Source organism: Phodopus roborovskii, unplaced genomic scaffold, assembly GCF_943737965.1.
Source record: "Phodopus roborovskii unplaced genomic scaffold, PHOROB, whole genome shotgun sequence".
Lineage (NCBI taxonomy): Eukaryota > Metazoa > Chordata > Mammalia > Rodentia > Cricetidae > Phodopus > Phodopus roborovskii.
Window position 1 is genome coordinate 20,411,186 of NW_026125444.1, and position 25,657 is coordinate 20,436,842.

Here is a 25,657-nt window from a genome sequence, read left to right on the forward strand (position 1 = left end):
CGTCTGTAATGACACAATGCCATGACATACATTAAAGGCTAAAGGCCATGGCAAGGAGTGAAAACAACTGTGTAAATACACAACAGAATGAGAACTATTCTGTTCTACCTGAAGAGAACCAGAGGGGAGCAAGCTTTATCACATCATCTGTAAAGCCCAAATTAAATGAAAACAGTTAACCAGAATGATTCCTTTCTAAGATGCTTCACTTAAAACTATTATATAGGATCTTAAAACCCCAAAATTCTGAAACCTTCAAGGGTAGCAGTACAAAACCAGAAGTCCTCTGGTATCAAACTTATATTACCTTATTCATACTAATTTAGTATTCCCAGAAATTAAAAATAAATAGCCAACTAACAGATAAAAATCTCTCCTAAACAATTTTCCACAGAAAGTATGTCTGTGATATATTAATACACTTATAAGACATTGATAATTTAAGTTCTCAAATATTGTTGTATGCACATATGGCACAGCTTTGATGCATGCATGTATGTATCAGTCAAAACAAGCAATTGCTATAGCAGTCAGAGTGGCTTTATCCCTCATGCTCTCATTAATTTTGATTTTAAAAAATTTAACCACTTTATTTTTAGAATATAACACAAGATATTTTTACTATGGTATTGGCCTTTAAAACACTATAATTTCAGAGCCCAATTTTTCTTTTTCTTTTGTGTTTACATATCATCTGAAGGTCTAATAACTATCCTATTAAATACAATGCTTCCAAACAATAAGTAGGTATAATACTCCATCATCCTTATAAAGCTCCATATTACAAGGCATTCATCAATCAATCAAAAAAAAAAAAAATTGGTTAAAGATGTAAGGTTTTTCATAGAAACTTCTATTGTATACTCTTGTTACCCAGTAGCTCTTCCCTCACCACCCAGCAACCTAAAGACATGAATATACACATATTCTCAGAGGCTTTAAATGAACCTACCTGCTATGGGGATCCCTCCCAGACCTGTGTTGTGCTGTGGCGGGAGATTCAAGTCCAAGAAATTACTATTTGAGGTGGGGTTTGCTGTGTGGTTCAAGTGCATGATGCTATTGCGTGGAAAGGCCATCCAAGGATAGCGGGCCTGGCCTGGAAAACCGAACGAATTATAAACTGCTCGGTGCTGCTGAAATTGAGGGAACCTCTGTGGCAAGACTGAAAAGGTACTATTAAGAGAGTTGGCATTTGTCGGTGCAGCAGAATGTAGGAATCCAGAGCCTGGACCTTTGGCGGTTGTAGTGTGTGAGGAGGAGTTCTGAAGAGACGTGGGAGAAAGGGAGGGTTGATCTTGGACGGACAGTTCCTTCTCAATCAGGTCTGCTAAGGCTTTTCGAGTGACATCAAAGGGATCAAAACCCAAATCATCCTCTGGCTGTTTAGAAGAGCCAAAGCCAAATGCTGCTTGCCAGTCTGTAGATGAAGATACTGGGATTGTTTCTGTTGGGGAGAAAAATAGTGATGAGCATAAATAGTCTATCTTCACAGTGTACATTAAACATCCTACATCAGACTCTATACCAGTTAAACATGCCACAGTACAATAGAAAACAAACATGCAAGATCACTAATTCCAAAGGACCTCATAATTTCTAGCAGTGATTTCATTGTTAAATTATTAAATTCAAAAAAGGATTGATAGGGGCTGGAGAGTTGACTCAGTGGTTAAAAGCACTGGCTACTCTTCTGAAGGTTGAGAGTTCAAGCCCCAGCAACCACATGATTGCTAACAACCATCTATAGTGGAATCTGATACCCTTATCTGTCATAAAGTCATACATGCACTCTCACACATAAAATAAATAAATCTTAAAAAATAAAACCTTAATGATATATTCATTGAGCTGATCAGAAAAACTCCTCTGCTAGCCAAGTTATATCCAAACATTCATAATCAAACCCAACATGTCATTAAGAGCACTATAGTCTATGTTTTTAATCACCTACATCACAGTTATTATTGTGGTTGTTAATTTATGTTATCTTTCAGAATGATACAAATATTTAAGTGGGTGAAAATGTTGTGCTCTCTGCTTTCTAACCCCAAATGCTCTGCTTGGCCGTTCACAACACACCAGCAAGACAAATGTATAAAGCCATGTCTCTTCAAGGAAGAGAACAAAAATCATTCTTCAGTCTAGTTTCATCTGAATGGGATGTAGTAAAAGACACCAAAGTTTCAGCAAGTGGCTGGCATTGTGCTGTGGATCTCAGTTAAAACATAAATTTATAAAACAGTAAAAGCATAACTCTCATACAAATATAAACCATGCCAAACAAAAATTTTAAAAATAAAATGGCAGAAAGGGAACAAAATTTAGTTATTACAACTAAGTAAATTACTTACGCCAATTAGACTATATGGGGAATATCTTAAATTTGATTTCATAAACACAACTCTGACTTAAAAAGCTGAGTCCTAAGTTACTCCCAGAGCAGTAACTTTTTTGTTTGTTTGTTTGTTTGTTTGTTTTTCCACCCTTTGGGTTTTGAGACAAGAGTTTCTCTGTGTAGCCCTGGCTGTACTAGAACTCAAGAGATCCGGCCTGCCTCTGCTGGGATTAAGGTGTGTGCCACTATGCCCAGACAGTGCAGTGAGTATTTATTTGAGATAATATGGTAATGATTTCTAGATGAATCTGCTCTCCAACACTGTAATTTCTAGACAACACAACTTACACAATATCTAATACCATGTAGTTTAAATAATTTACTTTATTAAAAAAGGGGGACTTGAAAGAAAACAAGACTGAAGTGTATCAACCAAAATGTATTCCATTAGTCTGATTACTAATACTAGGTAATACATACCTGACGTGAAGAGGCTCTGTGGTTCTGGAGCTGTAGGCCAATCACTGGGTGTCTGTGGAGAGCTGGGAAAAGGAGGAAGCCCACTTGGTATAGGGTTGGGGTGTCGAAAATTGTCTGAGAATAATGACTGTGACTCTGTTACTGCCCCTTCAAAAGGAGACCTTGCACTGTGATTGGATGAACTGATGGGGATGACAGGATTAGACTTTGATAAACCAGGTGGTGGTGAAGGCGTATCACTGTTAGATATCTAAAAGAAAGAGGAAGAAGTCAAGATAAGTTTGTATCCTAATAAACCACAATTTAAAACATTTGCAATAAATGGTCTCTAACAGTGGTCTTCAAACCAGAACACCTGACTTTTTAATCAAAGTGTGGAATTTCAGAAAAGTAAGCAATTCATTAATTTACACATGTACTTAAAAAAAAAAAATAGTGTTCTCATCTTCTTTTACAACTCCCCAAATCCCCTCACAAATCCTTGCAGTCTAGGAATTCATTATATAGCAACTGCTCAAGACTGAGAACTTTTAGGGGCAAAGATAAATGATCAGGAATGCTCAAATTGATAGCAAGACAATAAATGGCTCCAATGATAGCTCCTTCTGCATATTAGAAGATTTTAAGTATTTTTGTTTTTAACCAAAATAAAGGAAGATCTAATTAAGTTTTTCCCAAACAATCATTAAAAAAAAATAATTCCGGAGGCTGGGAGTATAGCCATGAATAAGACCTGTGTTCAACCCCCTGCATCAAAAGGAAAATACAACAACAAACAAACAACTAATCAAACAAACAAAAGGAAAAAAGAAAACCCTTATGCCTATTAGGAGGCTAAATCATTCTGTGATACTGAGGCATTTAATTCCATGGTCTGAGGGACAGTAACATTCCTCTATCTGTGCACTATTTATACAAAATGTCTTGAGAAAATAAAAGGATGACTAAGATTATTGTAAGTTTATTTAATATTAACAATGTTCATACATAAAAAATATTCTGAGATGACTCCAATATATGCTGTTTGATCAACTCAATACAACTAATGGAAAGTCAACATGGGGGTAAAAGGCATTTAAATCTTCATAGAGCTGTGAATATAACTGTACCATTGCCGAGTACGGGTAAGGTCACAAACAAACAAACAGATCCCTTGCCATAGAAAAACATTACAGTTCAAATTTATAAGCGTATTTACAGGGTTTCTGTGTGTGTGTGGGGGGGTGTTGGCATAATTGTGTATATTCATTTAAGTAAGTGCACATGTGTATAAGTTCATACAAAAGCCAGAAATATGTACTTGGTTGGTATCTTCCTATACATGTTCCACTTTAGTTTTTGAGACTAGGTCTCTTACTAAATTTGTAGATTATTTAAGCAGTGTACGGAATTCTCCTGACCGTGCCCTACCAATGCTGGGTTTATAAATATATAATATTGTGCTCAGCTTTTACGTGAGTACCTGAGGTACAGATTCAGATCTTAGGAGCCTTACATTTGTCTATGAAAAGTATAATGTATTAAGATACAACTTTGAGATGGCAACAGAAATAGAGATATATTCAAAGACGAAAAGAGAATGACATAAAATTTCTAACTGATAAAAATCCTAAAATGCATTTTCTAAATCCAGTATCAAAACATGATGTGACCAAAATATAAAGATGGGTACAAAATATTACAATTCTTAGATATATCTGAAAAGTAATATAGTACTCGGGTTGGAAAAACAGCTAGGCATGATGTGTAATTATGCAAGCCCAGCCCTTGGAAGGTTTAGACATAAGAATCAAGAACTGAAGGCCAGCTTCAGCTACATAGCAAATACAAAACCATCTTGTAAACAAGACCCTATCTCAAAATAAAAAAAAAAAAAAAAATCACCAACACTGATTATATGCTAAAGATTACCTCTTGTAACTACTTTGTTTTTAACAGAAATAATTTTAAGGTTTATTTTATGTGAATGGATGGTTTGCCTGTGTATATGCACATGCACACATGTATTCATGGTGTCTACAGAGGTCAAAAGAGAGTATTGGATCCCCTGGAACTACAGGTAGGACTTGTAAGCCACCATATAGGTACCAGGAATTAAACCTAGGTCCTCTGCAAGATCATCCAGCCAATTACCATTAGCTCATTAAAATAAGAAAAAAAAAAAAAAAAGGTCAACTCAAAATACACCAAGGCATAAATTTAAGCTATTTTATAGAATTTGTGACTAAAAACTTAGAAAAGCCTGTATTGTAGTTTTATCAGTTTTTCTTCTACATTCTTTACACACGAGATTAGAAATATATTTATTTTACCTGGATTGGGGGGGACATGGAGATGACTCAGCAGATAAAGTACTTGTTGCACAATATGAGAACCTGAATCTTCAGTGCTCATATAAAAAGCCAGGTGTAGAGGTACAAGGCCTAACCCAGTGAGGGGAGAACAAGACATGCTGAACCACAGGGGATGGCTAGCTAGCTCAGCTAGCCATGTAGCTCTAGGCTGAATCAAAGACCCCACTATAAGAAAATAAATCAGAAATTATGGTGAATGGGGCCAGAAAGATGCCTCAGTGGGTTAAAAAAAAAAAAAAAAAAAGCCTGCCATCCTAAGGTTGATCCCCCAGGACAGATGTGGTTGTGAGCATACTCCCACACATACCAAAATAAATATGTCTATAAATCAGATGGGATAGCAATTGAGGAAGACATGTCAACCTCTAGACGTCACATGTGCCAACATAAGTAAATGCTCCCTTAACAACTTCCTCCTGTTTTCCTCAAATGACAATTTGCTTTGAAATGTTACAGCCAATGAGCTGTTCAACATTGTCCATGAAAATGAGTGAAGGCCTAGCTAGTACAGCAGACTTTATGTCTTCTTATTTACTAATAAGCTCAGCAAAGTTTTATGTTTCATTCAAGTCTCTGTATATCAATGGTGTGTGTGTGTGTGTGTGTGTGTGTGTGTGTGTGTGTTATTACAGGAAAGTACAGTGAGCAAAAACACATTTGCCATCAAAGAGGAAAAAAACAGGCAAACAACTCCAAAGCAAGAACTCAAAAGGCAAGCTAGCTGAAACCATCTGAACAGAAATCAATGCAACCAGGAACTATAGTCGACTTGAAGGATACTGGTACATTATGATACTGTATAATAGTAAGGTAATTTTGATAATTTAAAAGGGATTAACTTGACAAAGAAGCCAAAATTATACAATGTGAAAAAGAAACCATCTTTAACAAATGATGCTGGCATAACTGGATGTCAGAATGTAGAAGAATGTAAACAGATCTCCAGGCCAAGTGGATCAAAGACTTGAACATAAAACCAGTTACTCTGAAACTAATAGAACAGAAAGTGAGGAATAGACTTGAATGTATTGGCACAGGAGACAACTTCCTGAACATAACACCAGTAGCACAGACACTAAGATTGACAATTAGTAAATGGAACCTCATGAAACTGAATAGCTTCTGTAAGGCAAAGGACACCATCAACAGGACAAAATGGCAGCCCACAGAATAGGAAAAGCTCTTCACCAACCCCACATCCAGCAGAGGGTTGATCTCTAAAATATACAAAGAACATAAGAAACTAGACATCTAACTACCAAATAATCCAATTAAAAATGGGGCACATATCTAAACAGAGAATTATCTACAGTAACAGATAGAAACAGATGCAGAAACATGCAGCCAAACATTAGCCCAAGTTCTAAGAATCCTGCTGAAGAGAGAGGAAGGACTAATCTGGCTCATCACAAAGTCTGGATCAATAGGGAGCCTGCAAGCGATTGTCCTAGGCCCTCTGCATGTATGTGACAGTGTACAGCTTAGTCTATTTGTGAGAATCTAACAATTCAAGCAGGACTATCCCTAATGCTTTGGCTGACTCTTGGAAACTTACTCTTCATACTGGGTTGCCTTGCCCACCCTAAATTCAAGGGGAGGTGCTTAGTCTTAATGCAATTTGTATGCCATGCTATCTTAATACATGGAAGGCCTGCCCTTTTCTGAACAGAAACAGAGGAGTGGATTGGGGAGTGGAGGTGATGGATAAGGGAAGGCAATGGGAGAATAGGGAGGGGAAACTCATTGGGATGCAAAATATATAAATAAATTTAAAGAAACATCACTATTATTCGCCATCAGGGAAATGCAAATCAAAAAGATTACGAGATTCCATCTTATAACTACTTGTCAGAATGGCTAAAATCAATGACACAAGAGACAGGTTATGCTGGAGAGGATATGGAGCAAAAAAAAAAAAAAAAAAAAGAAAAGGGGGGGGGAACTAACTTACATCCTATACATTCTATGCAGAAAGCTAAATATTATACATTTAACAAAGCAGTCAGTCTCTCAAGGTATTTTTTAATTGTGTCAGTATTTAAAGTACTTTTCAGTTTGAAAATTTCATTTGCATAGAACAAACTTTGCTTTCAATTATAACAGATAAATGGAAGATAGTTTAGCTATATCTTACCTGTTGGGAATTATCACCATTCCCTATACTGAGAGAATCTGAAGGTTTGTCAATGGGGCTGTAAAAGAAAACAAACTGAGTAAAAGGAAGAGTAAATCATTCTAACACATATATACACACAAAACACAGACAAAAAAAAAAAAAAAAAACCTCACCAAAGTAGTAAGAATAAACAATGTTTTTGAAACACTGACACAAGACCTTATTAAGGGTTCAAAATGTACACGGAAGGTCTCAACCTTCTCTTCCCCACATACTCACATTCTAATTAGCAACTGGAACCTTTTCCTTTTTAATATTTAGTATGTACATGCAGAATACTGTGTGTGTGTGTGTGTGTGTGTGTGTGTGTGTGTGTGTGTTATATATATGTAGGAAGAGGGCACCAGATCTCATTATAGATGGTTGTGAGCCACCATGTGGTTGCAGGGAATTGAACTCAAGACTTCTGGAAAAGCAGGAAGTCTCTCCAGCCCCAGCCCCAGCCCCGGCCCCGGCCCCAGAATTTAAGGCTGAGATAAACAGCTGCTCACAGAGAGGGAAAAATGACAAAAAGAAACAGTGAGGAAATGCTCTCTACAGGCTCTTAGTATCCATTATATATATATTTTTTTTTTAGTATTTCTACAAATACTAATCCTATCTCTAGGAAGAAAGGGCAAGTGTGTATATTTATTACAAGTATAGGAAAGATAAATGGTACATACTTTAATAAAGTTTTTTTTTCCTAACAAAAATATTAACAAAAAGGCAGTCTGAATTAAAGATAATGCAAAAAAAAAAAAAAAAAAAAAAAAAAAAAATCAGAGAGGCCAGAAGAGACCAATGAAAATAAGCAATATTTAACAGCAACTTTACTTTTTAAAAAAAATTAAATTTTTATTTAAATTTAAAAAAATCTTATTTTACATACCAATCCACTTCCCTCTCCCTCCCAGTCTCACATCTCCCACTGAACCTCCACCCTACCACCCATCCACTCCCCAGGGATGGTGAGGCCTTCCATGAGGGATCATCAAAGTCTGTCACATCGTTTGGGGCAGGTACTAGGCCTTCCCCCGTGTATCTCGGCTGAGAGAGTGTCCTTCTATGGGGAGTGGGCTCCCAATGTCCATTTGTGCACTAGAGATAAATACTGGTTCCACTGCCAGTGGCCACCAAGACTGCCCAGGCCTCCCACATTCAGGGGTTCTGGTTCAGTCATATGGTGACTGCCCAGCTGCCAGCTGTTAGACTGGGGTCTGTGAACTTCCACTTATTCAGGTCAGCAGTGTTTGTGGGTTTCCCCAGCCTGGTCTTGACCCCTCTGCTCATCACTCTTCCCTCTCTACAACTGGATTCCAGGAGTTTGGCTCAGTGCTTGGCTGTGAATCTCTGCTTTTGCTTCCATCAGCTACTGGATGAAGGCTCTAGGATGGCATTTAAAGTAGTCAACAAACTCAATACAGGGGAAGAACATTTAAGGTGCCCTCTCCGCTACTGCTTAGATTCTTAGTTGGGGTCATCGTTGTGGATCCCTGGAGATTTCCCTAATACCAGATTTCTCTTTAAACCTACAATGGCTGCCTCTATTAAGGTATCTCTCTTCTTGCTCTCCTCTATTCTTCGCCCAACTCTACCTTCCTGCCCCCTCATGTTCTGTCACCCCTCTTTTCCTTCCTCCTTCCCTACCCCACCAACCCCACCCCTCACCCCCATGCTCCCAATTTGCTCAGGAGACCTTGTCCCTTTCCCCTTCTCAGGGGGACCACGTATGTCTCTCTTAGGAGCCTCCTTGTTCCCCAGCTTCTCTGGGGTTGTGGACTGTAGAACAGCAACTTTCTTACATTTGTTTGTTTATGTGTGCACACATGTGCATGTGCAAACTGCACATGAGGGACAAAGGACAACTTGCTAGAGCCAGTTCTTTCTACCATATGAATCCACATGTACAAACACATAAACAAATAACATCCAGAAAAATATGCATAAACTAGATAAAATTTATAAACACATTTTCATAAAGAAGTTTTGCTAACATTTTATAAGTTCTATTCAACCTGAACAGTTGAAATCAAGAGTTGGAAAACTTTTCAAAAGATATATAAAATAAAGTTAGTCTAAGTTCAAACACCTGGAGTACTAGTCAGTTTTCCCTCAATTTGATACAAGCCAGGGTCATCTGGGAAGAGGGAACCTTACTTGACAAAATGCCTCTGTCAGATTGGCCTGTAGGAAGGTCTATGGAGCATTTCCTTGACTAATGATTAATGTGTGGGTTTCAAGCCTACAGTAGGTGGTAATCAGTATAAAAAAGCAAGTTAAATGACTCATGGACAGCAAGCCAGTAAGCAGTATTTCTCCGTGAGCTTTCCTTTAGTTATTGCCTCAGCTCCTGCCCTGATTTCTTTCATGATGTACTGTAAGTCATAAGCTTTTCCTCAAGTTGCAAAATTCTGCTCATGGTGTTTATCTTAGCAGCAGAAAGCAAACTGGAACACTATGTTACTAGGGATCTAAGAACAAAGGTATTAAAAAGATGGGACACAGTAAAAAGGGATCAATTCTCCCTAGCCTCTCAAGATTAGATTTACTCTCAAGACTAAATGTCAATATTTTATTTTAAATATATAGAAACCAAAATTCAAAACTATCTGTAAGCAAGCAGTGTAAGTCATATAACTGGGCCTCTACTTCAATCTCAAGACAAATACTCAAGACAAATTTTGCCCTATCCTAACTTGTCTCAAAGTCTTCTTTAGTGTCTTTTTTAGTGACAATGTTAACCAACCAAAACAATAGTTTGATGGAAGTCCTTTAAAAAGATCTTTTGAACATGAAACAATTACACAATAGAAGGACCAAAGAAAAAATCATGGGGAAGGGAGGGGGAGCTGAAAATGGGATAGAAAAAAGTTGAGGGTGCATTTCCCTTGTTTATTACATTCAAAACAAGTTTATTTTAATTACATTTTAAATATAAGGTAAATTTATATAAAGATGCCAGTATAATTGACAATTTCAAATTTCAATGGCATACTGTGGTACACACATATGCATATATACTCTATTTCTAAATGAACATATTTCTTTATATTTGGATAAGTTTGTTTATTAAGATGAGCTTTTTTTTTGTGGCGCCTCCTAGGCGGTCGGCTGTGTAAAGATGAAGCTGAATATCTTCTTCCCCACCACCGGCTGCCAGAAACTCATTGAAGTGGACGATGAACGCAGGCTTCGCATGTTCTATGAAAAGCATATGGCCACAGAAATAGCTGCTGTTGCTCAAGGTGAAGAGTGGAAGGATTACTTGGTCCCACTTAGTTGTTGGAATGACAAACAAGGTCTTCCCAGGAAGCAAGGCGTTTTGACCCTTGTGCCTGCTGTTGAATAAGGGGCATTCCTGTTATAGACCAAGGAGAACTAGAGAGAGGAAGTGCAAGTCTGTTCGAGGATGCATCATGGATGGCAATCTTAGTGTTCTCAACTTGGTCATAGGTTAAAAAAGGAGAGAAGGATATTCCTGGACTGACAGATACTCCTGTTCCTTATAGGTTGGGACCTAAAAGAGCTAGCAGAGTCCAAAGCCTTTTTCATCTCTCTGGAGAAGATGATGTCCGCCAATATGTCATGAGAAAGCCTTTAAACAAAGAAGGTAAGCCCAGGACCAAAGCGCCCAAGATTCAGCGTCTTGTTACTCCACGTGTCCTGCAACACAAACGCCTGAAGAAACAACGAACAAAGAAAAACAAGGAGGAGGCTGCATAATATGCTAAACTTTTCGCCAAGAGAACGAAGGAAGCCAAAGAAAAGTGCCAGGAACAAATCACCAAGAGACACAGGCTATACTCGCTAAGAGCTTCTACTTCTAAGTCTGAGTCCAGTCAAAAATAAGTCTTTAAGGGTAACAAATAAGTCATACATTGAAAAAGTTTACCAAAGTGTTAAAAATCTTGGGAGATACCTAAATTTGTAATAGCATAAACGATAGATTTCTATTACTCACATACAAAACTTGTCTTCACAGAATACATTTCTTGTACAAACGTCAAGTACATATCAATATTTAAACTACTGCTATGCCATTACAATACAGCCAATTTTTAAGCAGCACAATTAACTCTTTACAGGCAAGAAAACAAATGCCTCAGCAAACCTGAAGTGCATGTAGCTGGGTAGTGATTTAAATGGTTTTCTCATAATCTCTAGAACCATGTATTATAAAACAAAAATAAATGCCTTGATTTCCACATGTTTGTGCAAAGAATTTTTGTTTTGTTTTTTGAGACAGGGTCTACTATATAATCTTGGTACCCTGTAACTCACTATGAAGACCAGGGTGGTCTTGAATTCACAAGAACCCACCTGTCTCTGCCTTCTGAATGCTGGGATTAAAGGCATGTATCACCGCACCTAGCTAGAATTATTGGAAGACGTCTGAAGATGTGGTAAGCTTTCCTACACAGTAGGTAAAGCCTCTATTCATTTATTCTATCTCTGTATCTCTGTAATGAAGTTTAACTTTCAAAAGGACATTATACATTTAAGTTGACTTAAACTACACTTTTTTTTTTTTTTTTTTTTTTTTTTTTTTTTGTTGTTGTTGTTGTTGTTGTTGTTGTACTTCTCTTCTAGGAAATGAGGACCCAAAGAACCGTCTCTTTAAAACCATGTTATTTATGTATTTACTTGTGTGTGGTGTATGTACCTCTCCATGTGCCATGTGTACATATGGAGGCCAGAGGAGCAACTTGGACCACTTGCTTTATCACACTCTACCATATTCCTTTGAGACAGAGGCTCCCCCGCCTCACCCCTGTCTCCTCAAGACACATTTTCTTTGTGTAAGAACTCTGGCTATCCTGGAACTCACTTTGTAGACCAGGCTGGCTTCAAACTCACAGCCTCTGCATCTTGAGTACTGGAATTACAGGCATGTGCCAATACCACCCATAGAGACAGAGCTTCAATTAGTGAATCTGAAGCTAGGGTAGTGTTGAGAAATCATTTTATGGATCTCCAGAAAGACATTCCTCTTCTATTGTGGATAAATTACTTACAATCTCCATTTTTTATTTTTGCATAAATTCCAAGCTGCTTACTAGTAATTGTCTTCTTCCCAAATCACAGCACTACGACTTGAGATTTCAACTCTGGTTCTCATGCTTTTGTAGCAAGTACTCTTAATTGCTGAGACATTTTCCCAGACCCTCACATCCTATCTTCAACTATCCCTCTCCTGACTCATTCAATGAGAAACAAAATACAATGCTCCATTTTTAATATAAAAGTTGCCACAGATGAGCTTAGGGTTTAGATAAGCAGGGAGCCCTGTGTCCCCTGTCCAAACAGCTAGTGGCTTTTAGCTACCTTTCATTCAAACCTAAGAGATCTGTCTGCTCCAAGACCCCAAAGAAGTTTAATCTCAGGATGGAAAAATACAGGCCATGGTATGTTACATGACTAAATATATGCACTGAAGCAGTAGGTAATAAAAATTAGGCAACGTGAAGATTGACTGTACCTCAGAGTACTCAGCAAATGGTGAAAAGGGGAAAGGCCCCTCATCAGGGATGCAAGGATGATAGTCAGCTTGCCTATCTATCACTCTGTCTTTGTCAGTGCCCTACCAGGCAAGGCCATAAACTGCCTCACCCTTGCCACTGAGTCTCTCGGACTAGCTATTATGAAGTGGGGGGTCATTGCTCCATCTAACTTTCTAAACTAATCCATTACATCAGTGGCTCTAATAACTTGTTTTTTTTTTTTTTTTAAACTGTAGTCAACTTAAGTAGTGTTAAGAGTCCCCCAGATGACTTAATAGCTTCCCTCTGTGTATGCACATGTATAGTAACTACATATAAATGAGAACTGGACAGAGACTGAAAAGAAATAAAGACAGAATTCAAAGCCAAAAAACAAACAAAAACAAATCCCTAACAACCAATTTTAATGTAAGTATCCTAGTTTAGTAGAGTTTTACCCATTCAATTACCAATAAACAGCTCTGGGCTTTATACAAAAGTAAAAATGGAAGATTGTAAATCATTTTTCTACAATAAAGAGAAGAAAGTCTTTCTGGAGATGCATATTTAAAATGCAAACCACTTTTGTGGTTCCTGCCCATACTTTGAAAATCACTCTTTCCTATTAATTATAGATCCACTTCTAGCCCTCTAGCTAGCAGCATAGCAATGCCTCCATACAGAAAAAATTGACAAATAAAATTCTGCATGAAATTTCAGAGTTCACAGATATCTTAACACCTGTTAATGATTTAACAAGTTCTGCTTGAGAGATCTTGTACTTTTTTGAGGAACTACACTACATTTTTTTTTTTTTTTTTTTTTTTTTTTTTTAATTTTTTGAGATGGGTTTCTCTGTAGCTCTGGCTCTCCTTTAATGTCTTTATAGACCAGGTTGCCCTCGAACTCACAGAGATCTGCCTGCCTCTGCCTCCTGAGTGCTGGGATTAAAGGTGTGCCACCATCACCTAGTACCTTTTTTGTTTAGAGGAACCAAGTAATGCCAAGGAATTCAGAAGAGAATTAATGTACTAATTCCTCCCAGTCTACTCAAACAGTACCTGAGTATCAGAGCACGCTTAATTTTAATTTTCAGTAAGAACATAGCCATGCCTTTGAAAAGGGAGTTAGAGATGATGATCAGTGGTAAACTGTCTGCCTAGCACACACAAGGTCCTGGATTTGGTCCACAATACCACAAAAAGGATGGCAATAACAATGATGGTAGTGGTGGTGGTGATGACAACGATATACACTTTCTCTCCATGGAATAAAAACTGGCAAATTCCTATAGAAGCTTTCCTTTTGATATTTTACTAGACAATATACTAGTGCCCTCTATCTGTGGCTGAAGGAAGCTTATCAATTCTCTCAAAGTTACAACCCTGAACTACCAGATTATTTTCAGTCAAAATGGTTTCACTTAATAAAACTAATATGACACATCATATTCTTTTCTAGCAATTTCTCCTTTAAAACTGTGGCATAGTTTAAACCTTTTAAATGATGCAAAGTAAGATGTGCCTAGTCTTTAAAGTGACAGGGATTCTTTAACTGATATGTGGGGAATACACTTAGCTCTGTTTTTAGTTTTCTTACCTGCCACACAGGACTATTAAAATTAAATAAGCACATCAAATTTCTACTTGCATCTACATCTTCCTTTCACTTCAGTCTGAATTCAACATTTTTTCACGTGGACTACACGAGCCACATCAAGTCATGCCCACTTACACTGCACAATGTATACTCAATTCTTACCACTAGGTCTATTCAGTGTCCATAGCACAGTACCCCAACAAGGTACTATTCCTTTCATAATCTTCAGCTGCTGCACAAATAATGTCTCAACCTACATTTTATAGCCAAGCTATAAACCACTCATCCTTATCCATTACAGTTGATGTCGTCCTCAGTTCCTGCTCTCGGTCCTGTATTCCATCATTTCAAAGTAACTTAACCAAGCAGAAAAACTATTTTTAATAAGACCAATGATGCATATATGTGCTGGATGCACCAGAAATGCTGACTACAATAATTTATTCTTTTGTCAAGTGCCACAGAAGTGGTAGGTAATGAGCAAAAGCACATGGCTGAACATCTAGAAAGAGTAGTACAAATTATTAGAGCAGAGGATCAATTTGCTCAATTCAAAAGATATGCTGGATTTAGATTTTGTTCCCAAATGCAACATAAAGAAACCTCACATTAATTAATATACAGTGATTTTATGTTGATGCCTACTTACATATCTATCTATATACATATAGATACCCATCATGTAAGTATGTAAGAAATAAATACTCATATTTAAAATATCTTTACTACTTAAATAATCTTCAGCAAAGGGAAAAGACAGTTGCTTTAGAATTTTAAATGAAAGGATGTTTGAAGAAAAACTGACAATGATCTGTGTAATTTTTACTGATACATTTGAAAGCTAGTTATTTTACTAGATACCAGACTCTTAAAGCTGGATATTAAACATCACTTAAAGAACATCATGGGACTTTGTACTAATATGTTTAAACACTCAGTCAATATCTACCACCCAAACCACCTAAGTGTTATCAGGGGTCAGGAAGCAACAGAAATTCAAATTTAGCCACGCCTTGTGGCACACACCTTTAATCCCAGGACTCAGGAGGCAGAGGCAGGAGGATCTCTGTAAATTCAATGACAGCCTGGTCTACACAGTGAGCTCCAGGCCAGTAAAGGCTACTTTGTAAAACCCTGTTTTAAAATAAAAATAAAATAAAAATCATACTCAGAAGCTACGATCTAACATTTCTATATAGCTGAAGATGATGTATAAATGATAGACCTTGTTATGAATTTTGTCTAAAAAAACATACACAATGAAAAGAATGACAAACAGCAGGGAAAGACATCAGACTTGAGTAGTATCAGTGCTTAGTACTTACGTATCATACCTCTGCAATGGTGTCACTTTGTTCTTATTCTTATCAACTGAACCCGTAGAGAGCTGAAGAAAATTGGGATTTAATTTATATAATTCTTGGAGTAGCTTCTGTTCATATTCTTGGTGTTTACCGGCCTAATGAAAGAAGAAATTAAAACTGCAGTGGGATTCAATAAACTTAGTCTGTTATGAAATGCTTTTACCTTTTAATTATTAAAGGTACCATAAAGAGAACATTACTTTTCTCACAGAGTCAAAGAAACCTGAGAGTGATATTAACCAAACTTTTAGACTAACAAGTTATCCCAGCTAAGGTACACTATAGATATTCCATAGACCAAAGCATCCCATCAGAACTGATGCACCAGAAGGAGGCCACTAAGATGGCTCTGTGGGTAAACACACTTGTTGACAAGCCTTACAACCTGAGTTTGATCCCTGGAAAACATATGATAGAGAGAGCCAACCCCACAAGCTATCCTCTGACCTCTACATATGTGCTGTGTCGCATGTGCATATACACGCACACATACACATATGTACATTTGCACAAACTCATATATAAATAAACAAATATAATAAAAAAAAAAACTGCAACTACTTGCAGTTTCATTCATACAACTGAGACCTGTAACAGGTCACTACTGAGTTTTCTGATGCCCCAGTTAGCTTTAATTCTCAACTTGACAAAATTAGAATCACTAAGAAGAGATTGCCAATTGAAGGATTGCCCAATCAGTGACCTGTGGGCATGTCTGTGGGGAATTACCTTGAGGGTTAATTGATGTAGGAGAGTCTGGCCCAGGACACCATTCCTGAGCTATAAAAGAAAACTAGCTTTTATGAGCAGATCAGCAGGAAAGCAAGCAGCATTCCTCCATAAGCTCTTGCCCAGACTTCCCTCAAAGATGAACTACAACCTGTGAGCTGAAATTAACCTCCTTCCTCCCATAAACTACTTTTGGTCATGCTGTCTGTCACAGCAACTGGAAGGGAAGCAGAACATCTGATGATTAAACAACTTCTGCTTTTATTTAGAGATCAATGGCACAATGAATCCAGTTTTCTGACATTTTTCTTTTTCTTAACACCAGGTAAAAGTGTCATTAATTTGTTTTTACTCTCTACTTTCTAACTCTAACCCAGGAAGAAGCAGTTCCAAGTGTTTCTGTGGGACACAGTCTGGACACTCACGTATATACACTGTACGTACTTTGTGCTACAGAGTAAGAGCAAAACGTTTCGACAGGGATAGTGGAGCACAGCTCTATAGTCTAGAAACCTAAAATACTTCATAGGCTAGCCTTCACAGAAAACCTTGCTGGCATCGACTGTATATACCAGAAAACACTGCTTTATATCAGAAGGCAAAGTCATAAAGGGTACAGGAGAAATCAGGCAAAGGTCACTGCAGAAGCAAACTGTAAACAAAAATAAATGACAATGAGAAACTTCATACCATCTGTATGTGTGTCTTGACTAAAAGGGCATTTCACTGACTGATAACAAGTATTTTAAAGCTGTGATTTAAGTACCTAGTGTGGCAAAATGAAAATACAACAGAAAAAAAAATAAAATGAATATGAAACAAAGGTGGTATGGTCTGACTTAGCACAAAAAGCTGCACCGTGTCCGGCATACACGGCACAACTCCCTACTCTGACACATGAGCTGGTTACTCAATTCTGAGCGACACAGTAACATGGCTTATGGTTTTCGCCATGATTCAACTCACTCAAATTTTCTTTCCAAACTGAGAAATATTTTAGCAAAGAAATTATCTGGATAATTTTAAATTCAGTTCAAAAGAGCATACTATGAATGAGTTTTAAGGTAGGAAAAATATATTAAGATGCGAATTTTATGTCTTTAAAACATGAAGCACCTAGAAAATCACTTCTGTAAGCAATACTTCTGGAGCAATTATGGCTCAGCCCGATATATAAGTGATTATGGAGCAATTTATTCAAGCAGTTAAAAATCTCACCACGTGCATTTTTCTCTTGTTGTTGAACAACAGATTTACATGAAATCAACTTGGACTTTGAAATCCTTAGACAAATTTCTACTGTGACAGCAAGTATATAGGTGCTACTTAAAATGCAATTTGAAATATTATCTAGATTTCATCTAAGAAGGTTAACCCAGAGGCTAGGGAGATGACTCAGCGGGCAAAGTGCTGCTGTACAAACACCAGGACCAGAGTTTGGGGCCGTGCATGAGTGCGTGTGTGCGTGTAATCAAAACAGAGATGTATGGAGAATACAAGAATACAAGGTACTCTTTGGTCTCAGATCAACCAAATAGACCCTGTTTCAAAAATGAAGGTAGAGAGCCATCCAAAAAAGGCACCCCATGTATACCTCTGGTTTCTGCAGGTGCATCGACAGGTGAAGGTACCTGCACATATCCATATACGCCACACACACATGCACACACAATTAAAAAAAAAAAAAAAAACTTAATTTATTTAAAGAAAAATCACCCAAACAAAACAAAAATTTTAAAGTACTAACCGAAAAACACTTATTGTCTACCCTGTTGAATATCATTATTTTAAACAGTTTTTTAATTTCAAAGAGTATTGTCAAAATCACCAAGATGTTTAATATAATGGGACTTAATCTGCATTAACTCCAAGTCAAAAGAGACAAAATTTCATGCTGTTTACAATCTGCCTTTCAAGGAGCTCATATATTTTTCTAGCTTGACCTGGAATAAAAAATAGCAATGAATGCCCCCCACCTTCTAAATGAGAAGTATTCCTGCAAAAGTCCACAGCAACAATCTGAAGTCCTCATCTACAAAAGGGAACTGCAGCATTGTGCTTTGGTATAATCCTCATTTTAATATGCCGTATGGTCAACATTTTTACTTGTAAAGGCATGTTTATACTACAAATTGAAAGGAGACAGGAGAAGAGGAAACGTAAAAAAGAAGACAGGATATTAAGCCTTCAAGTTACCTTTTAAAAGGACAATGACTACTCTGTGGACACTTTCAAAATAGAGTCACTGCTTAAAAATGATTATCACCATCATTGGACACATTATTTTCTAGAATATTCTATAAAGAATAGATGTTGAACCAAAACAGAGAAAAGCAACAACAAAACACCCAACTAATAATTACTGTAACTCCTTGGCTTTCTTACTGCTGACACTCCCCTTAAAGTGGACTCGGAAAGTGTATCCTGCTGTCAGCCAGGTTCCCTTTTGAATATATGCTGGCACATTACTGCCTCTGTTACATTTTGCAACAAATCAATCTGCAGATTCACTAATGTAGTTTTCTGACTCAGCTGACCACAGACTCATTTTTAATGTAACCATGTCCTTAGAAGAGACATTTTAGGACATACTTTGGGAATGCTACTTTAAAGTAATACCAGTTAAAAAAAAAAAAAAAAAAAAAAAAAAAAACAGTAACAAATCTTCCTTTTTGCCTTTACAATTTTAACTTTAAAAGTAATTCCTTTTGTACTGAATTGGTAATTCACATGCCTTTACTACCTGCATTTCCTCTTTTGTGAAGCTGGCTGCCTCATCTCCCAATTCGTGCAGATACATGCAGTCGGGCTTCGGGCACTGCATATTCTTTAAGAAGTAACTGCAGTATTTTGTTGTACCTAAAGATGCCTGGAGGAAGAAGTAGGGAAAAAAGGGGAAAGAATACTCAAAATATGTATTGTTATCATGATGTCACCTTCCATGATTATTGTTATTACTTCACCTAAAATGAGCCACAGACAGAACAAAGCATGACTGAGAACAATAGTGAGCTGAACTATTACTGGTGAACGTATTGTAGCCATTTATTTAGAAGATCTAGAGAAAACATCTAAGTGAATGGTTTCCAAAATTTGAAAATTTAAATTTTCTTCAGGCACCCAGGGGCATAGAAAAGCCTATTCCATGTTTATAAGTAGCTCAGTAAAGAAGAAAGAAAATTTCTTTTTTTTTTTTTTTTTTACAGGTATTTAGTAACAACCCGTCTGTGATGAGAACAGTTCTATTTTCATAAAATAAGAAAAAAAGAAATTGAACTAAAATTATAATGTCCTCTCAATAATGTGTATTCCTACCTAGTAAATAAAATAGAGTGCTACTTAGTACTAATACTTCGTATGTAATAAACCAAAAAGACAACCTTCAAATTAAATAAATGACTTCAAATTAACATTTAAATGCCAGGTACTTTTTAATCTTACCCCTTCCTCTTAAAAGACAGAAAATAATCAAGAGAAACACATTACCTTAAGTGTCCTGCCATCTACCACCACATTGTTGACACACTGTATTGCTCTGAGAGCATCTTCTGACCGGATATAGGTTACATAAGCACTGGCGCTCGGACCCTAAAGTGAAACACATCCCATTCCATTGTAATTAGTTTCAAATCAATACTGCAAAATTAAATTCTTTTGCAACCTGCCTAAGAATTCTAGTTTTTATTTCACCACTAATATTGTTAATAATAATAGTAATAATAAGAAGTAATAGTTTTTTGATATAATGTTCTTTTTACTAGCTCATTTTAAAAGATCAGATTTACAGACATTGTATCAAAACAAATACTCTCAAAAGTAAACACATGTTGTTAAATAATGCCAGTTTGACAAAGTTGTTCTACTTTTTCAATATCTACAATTTATACTGATTATAAATCATTACCTAATTATCATTAATTATCATTAGGTAATGTCATTACCTAATTATCTCGCCTGGTAGCCACCCCCACCCCTTAACCCTTTCAATAAACGTTTGTTTTATTTCCCTCTTATTCCATTGAGCCATTTACTCTAAGACCTGAGGGATCAAATGAACATAAAAACTCCCCCATCCCACCAACAGAGTTCACTACACTGTATAACTTCTTTGACCCTCAAGCTTTCTGATTGCAGAAAGAAAACTTTCCTTCTGACAGCCCAGGTCTAGCCCAGACCATAGGGAGTTAAGGCAAAAATCCCTATGAGTTACCTGTGAGCCTGCATATGATGTGCTATTATTGATGACAACTTTATGTATTTTACCAAACTTCCCAAAATACTCTGGTCGTTTTAAAACCTATAAAAGAAGAAGAAATAAGGCATAAACTGTCCCCGCTTTTATCATCTTTATCCTTATAATGGGGACATTCACCATCCCTTGTAAGTGAAAAGCATACTGGTAATTGTTAAAGTTTCTAATTAATGTAATTACCTCCAAGGCATGTATGTAGCTAATTCACAGGATATTTTAAAGAGTCTAAGGGCTATTCTTTTTGGGGGGAACTGAGCCTTAAGAAGTTTAACATTTTTATGTTCTAATAGTTGCGTCAATATTCTATGGGATCTTACCTTCACAGAATTCAACTGTATTGTCACTAATAAATGATTTTTATACAGCAGTAATGATCAAAACAATGATCAAAATTATATACAAGAATAGACATAAGCAATGACATTTATGTCTCATAAATCTATTGTATGTTACACTTAAGCCACTGTTTATAAATTCCAAATATGCTAATAGCATCCCCTCAACCTTCTATGCTTTGTGTATAATCTCCTATGTCAGTAAATCCATTATGCTGTAACTGTCTCATAGCTTATTCCCTCCTCACAATCTTTGCTGCTAAGCTTCATCTGGAAAACCAACTTATATTCTTCCTCTAGTGCCTTAATCACTTCTTGGTGTTTTCCTGTCCTCAAATCTCTCTTACCTGTTACTCTGTGATTACTACAGTGATCTTTTAGATTTTCTTACAAACTTACATAACCTTGACTAATGTGATCATAATATTATAAGATACAAAACCTCTCCCATGACTTGGAACTACCTCAACATTAAATTTTGTTCTTTTCCTCAATGAACAGTCTATGTTGTGCCATTAATTCTTAACAGATTTCAACTTAACACACACTAACTTCACTATATTTTAGGTGTTTATAAGATTAAAAGGTGACTACAGTGATTTCCACTTTCTTTCTCTACCCAGACCTCTTGACTGATAGAATAATAATAATGTCAGCTAATGAAATGAAACCTCGTTCACAGATTGTTCCTGGGCTAAAGGATGGAAAAGAAACCACTAGAATTTGAAACTGCATTCAATATTCAATGCCAATTCAGCTAACATATTAGCTAAATGCCTGCTGACCAAGGGTGGCAGCACACAGCTGTCCTCCAGCAGCATAGATCTGCTCATACGGGAGTTTACAGCAGCAGATCTGCTCACTGAAGGAAGCACTGAGGGGCCACTTGAGACCTCAGCAAAGTAAGAGGGAAACACTCCAGGGATTCTTCCATGGCTCAAACTAGCCCTGCCCAACAATGTTTCTCTACATGTTCTGAATGTCCTATAAACATGCATGTAGCTATGAGGCCTGCTTAGAGTTAAGGAGGAAGTTAGAAACTTCGTATTATATACATAAACAAAGCATTTTCTCAGTTTTGACATAAGTTGAATTTACAGATAAATTCTTTAACTGCTACATTTAGTGATTCTACAAATTATATGCAAGGTTATTTTTTTGTAGTTTAAAAACACTCCAAGAAATAGAATATTATCGCAAATTATTTGAGAGGCAAATTAAAAAAGAAATTCCTCTCTAATAGGGCTAAGGCAGACCAAAGAAACGACATAGTAAACTCCAAAGTAGTAATAATGCTTATTGCTTAAAAGGCCACAGATCACAGGTAGGTAGGTTCTAGAGTAGCTGTACTCAAGTACTTACATGCAGAAAAATCTTTTCATAATTGTTATCTCTCTCCCTCTCTCTCTCTGTGTGTGTGTGTGTATAAATGTGTGTGTGTGTGTGTGTGTTCTGAAATATATAAGGAGAGATTATACCATTAAGAATTCACTTTTAAGTCTTTTCAAGGAAAGTGGAATGTCTTTTGGGGATTTTGTTCATACTTTTACTTTTTTATCTAAGTGTCCTATTCATATGTATGCTTGACTTGTCTCAAGGATTTCTCCAGCCTTGTCTTTTGAAGGTGTTATACAAGACAGGTATGGTGGCACCAACACTTGGGAGGCAGAGGCAGACAGATCTCCAAGTTCAACACTAGGCTGTTCTACAGAGTGAGTTCCAGGTCAACCAGGGCTATACAGGAAAAGCCCTGTCTTGAAAAACAAAAACACAAAAAGTGTTACAGGCTATGGATGTTTTATTTTTCTCTTCTGGGAAACATGTTTGTCTCCTGGAAACTGAAATTCAGGTTTTCTACCTGGTATAAGAGTATTAGGGCACAGGGGAGACCAGCCCAAAGAAACCTGGGTCATTTTTCATTAAGACATAAAAACAGTGGCAGAAAGGAAGTTTGCCATAGGTCATGTAGTGTTCAGGCCCTTATAAAGAATTTGAGTTTTACTCTGATTAAGACTCTTGTAAGAAAATGAAGGATAGAATCTGTTTGGCTACGGGGTAGAATACAGACTTATAGGAGTAAGGCAAAGGGACTATTATTTAGGAAATAGTGGCTGCATCAAGTCCTGGTAACTGGTCCAGTGAAATTAAGTCATTAAGAAAAAGACAGGTAGCTAGGTGGTGGTGGCACACACCTTTAATCCCAGCACATAGGAGGCAAAGACAGGCAGATCACTCAGTTTGAGGCTAGCCTGGTCTACAAACCGAGTTACAGAACAGCCGGGCTACACTGAGAAATCCTGTCTCAAACACCCCATCCCCCCTACCCCCAAAAAAAAAGAAGGAAAAGAGAAAAGATAGGTAATATTTCATTCAAGAGCTATGGGTTTAGATTCTGGCCGTACACTGGAGGCAATGCCCCACTTTCAGAGTTGAAGAGCTGAAGACCAATGGTTAATGGAAACAGTCTCTAGTAGATTACATCCGCATGCCCAGAGGATTTCCAGAGCACAGAGCCAGCATGTCATTCTATTCTTGAGAACAGTCAGCAGCTTCCCACTGCCTTCAGGGTAATGCAAATTCCTCAGCATTGCTGACAAACTTTCATAATTAAGGCCACTCAACTTGCCCCAATCACATTTTTCACCACTCAACTCTCGCCTTCCAGACAAAGAAATCACATTGCAGGAAGAAGTCTTTCTCATTCAGAAACTCATGGACATTCCCTGCACAGGAAACACCTTAGCCCGAAGATGGCATACTGAAGCAACACAGAGCTCCTCACACAGAACTGTTACCTCTGCAAATAAGCAGGTACTGCTTTGTATACACAAGTATGCTTAGTGTCTTACAGAGTACCTCAGCATGATGTACTCAGCATGATGAAAAAGTGAATTATGTTAGCATTAAATGAAAAGAATTACATAAAAATGTAGGTATGATAACTCACAACACAGACAGTTCAGGAGTTTAGAGCAACAGACTGCCTCAAAAGGAAATCAGCAAATTACCAATGGTTCAATATGAAGCAGGCTGTTACAGCAAAGGAAATTCTGTGGTGACATTTTATTATATCTGAGCTAAGGTAGAGGTAAAAGCTAGTGGCCAGATGCTTTACTTGAAGCCTCAACCTTACTTAATATCAGTCTCTGAACCTTTTCTTTATCGTGTTACAAAATTCAAAGAATTTAAACATTCTACATTAACTAACATGTACACTCTAGATTTTTGCCTAAACAATTGATAAAACAGAGACAGAAGTATTCTTTTGGAATACGGTTAATTATTCATGAACACTTCTAAGAAAGACAAAAACGTAGCAATCCAGGACAGGCTCCAAAGCCACAGAGAGACCCTGCCTTGAAAAACCAAAAAGGAAAAAAGAAAAAAAAAAAAAAAAAAAAAATAATGTGGCAACATGAGGCTGCATAGTGGATAATGGATTAACAAATCAATCATCAGCACAGAACACACCAAAATAGGAGCTCTATCATACTCAAATTGCCTTTTCCCCAATTTCTCATATATAAAATGAATCGCTTCTGCTTTAATAGCTACTTAATTCCTCAAATGAAATGCACTCTGGACCAACCACATACCTGGGACACTACCTGATCTTACTTGCTGCCTAGCTAATATCATTAATACTCAAAGCTGATCCTAACTGTCCTTTTCTTGGAGAGGTTTTTGTTTTGGGTTTTGATTTTTTGTTGTTGTTTTTTGTTTTGTTTTGTTTTTTAAGTGCAAGTGTGTTTTGCCTGCATATATGTATGCTCACTATGTGTGTGTGGAACCCTCAGATGCCAGAAGAGAATGTCAGATCCTCTCACTGGAGTTAGAGATGATTGTGACCTACCAAACTTGGGTTCTTTGCAAGAGCAATAAATGTTCTTAATTGCTGGACTATCTCTCTAGTCCCCTATTTCTCTTTTCATAAATGCGTGAGCACTTGAATTCATCTTCTCCACTGCCCTACAAACAGTCTCTGTCTGGCTTGCTACCTAACTTAACTTCAGCATCAAACATAGTATATTTTCACAAAATTCAGATTTTCATAAGAATGATTATCACCACAAACTTGAAATCTTAGGATTTTTAAGATATAATTACCTCTTAATCAAATTACCTACCACTTCTAAGATTATTTTCTATTGACTAATAAAAGAATAGATTTGATAACTAATCCTGATATAAAATTTTATGACAGACAAAAGTTATTTTAAAACTGCACTTTTAGAACTTTAAGATAAAATTACCTCCTAATCATCAACAAATTACCATAGCTTCTAAGATTTTTTTTTCCTAGCAAGAATACACTTGATAATCAATCCACTTCTAGATGTGGCTCCACATTGCTACTAGAGCTGGCTAAATTAAAGATATATAAACAAACAAGAGGTAAAAGCTCTCAAATCAAGATAAAAATTCCAGCAAGTCACCAAAGTAGCAATTTCAAAAAGGCAAAAGTAATCAGTAAGATTAAGGAGAAGTAACAAAAAGACAGACAGAAGTGAGCTAGAGAGGTGGGTGAAAGCACTTGTTGTGCCAATCGACACCCTGAACTCTGTCCC

The 25,657-nt window shown here is 37.0% G+C and overlaps 1 protein-coding gene and 1 pseudogene across 6 annotated transcripts in view; one reads left to right on the plus strand and one right to left on the minus strand.

Annotated features, from left to right (window-relative positions):
- Cnot4 (CCR4-NOT transcription complex subunit 4) overlaps window positions 1-25,657 on the minus strand; it is a 97,593-nt gene that overhangs the window by 27,375 nt on the left and 44,561 nt on the right. For 3 of the 6 annotated variants that reach the window (XM_051175864.1, XM_051175866.1, XM_051175868.1), the window contains exons 4-10: window positions 20,713-20,799; window positions 19,989-20,090; window positions 19,246-19,371; window positions 15,735-15,868; window positions 7,307-7,364; window positions 2,819-3,068; window positions 953-1,447 (exon numbers count right to left, since the gene is read on the minus strand). In XM_051175864.1, the coding sequence (XP_051031821.1) occupies window positions 953-1,447; window positions 2,819-3,068; window positions 7,307-7,364; window positions 15,735-15,868; window positions 19,246-19,371; window positions 19,989-20,090; window positions 20,713-20,799 (1,252 nt within the window). The remainder of the gene's footprint in view (window positions 1-952; window positions 1,448-2,818; window positions 3,069-7,306; window positions 7,365-15,734; window positions 15,869-19,245; window positions 19,372-19,988; window positions 20,091-20,712; window positions 20,800-25,657) is intronic. The other 3 variants (XM_051175865.1, XM_051175867.1, XM_051175869.1) reach the window with 1 other exon arrangement.
- LOC127215424 (40S ribosomal protein S6-like) lies at window positions 10,452-11,179 on the plus strand (annotated as a pseudogene).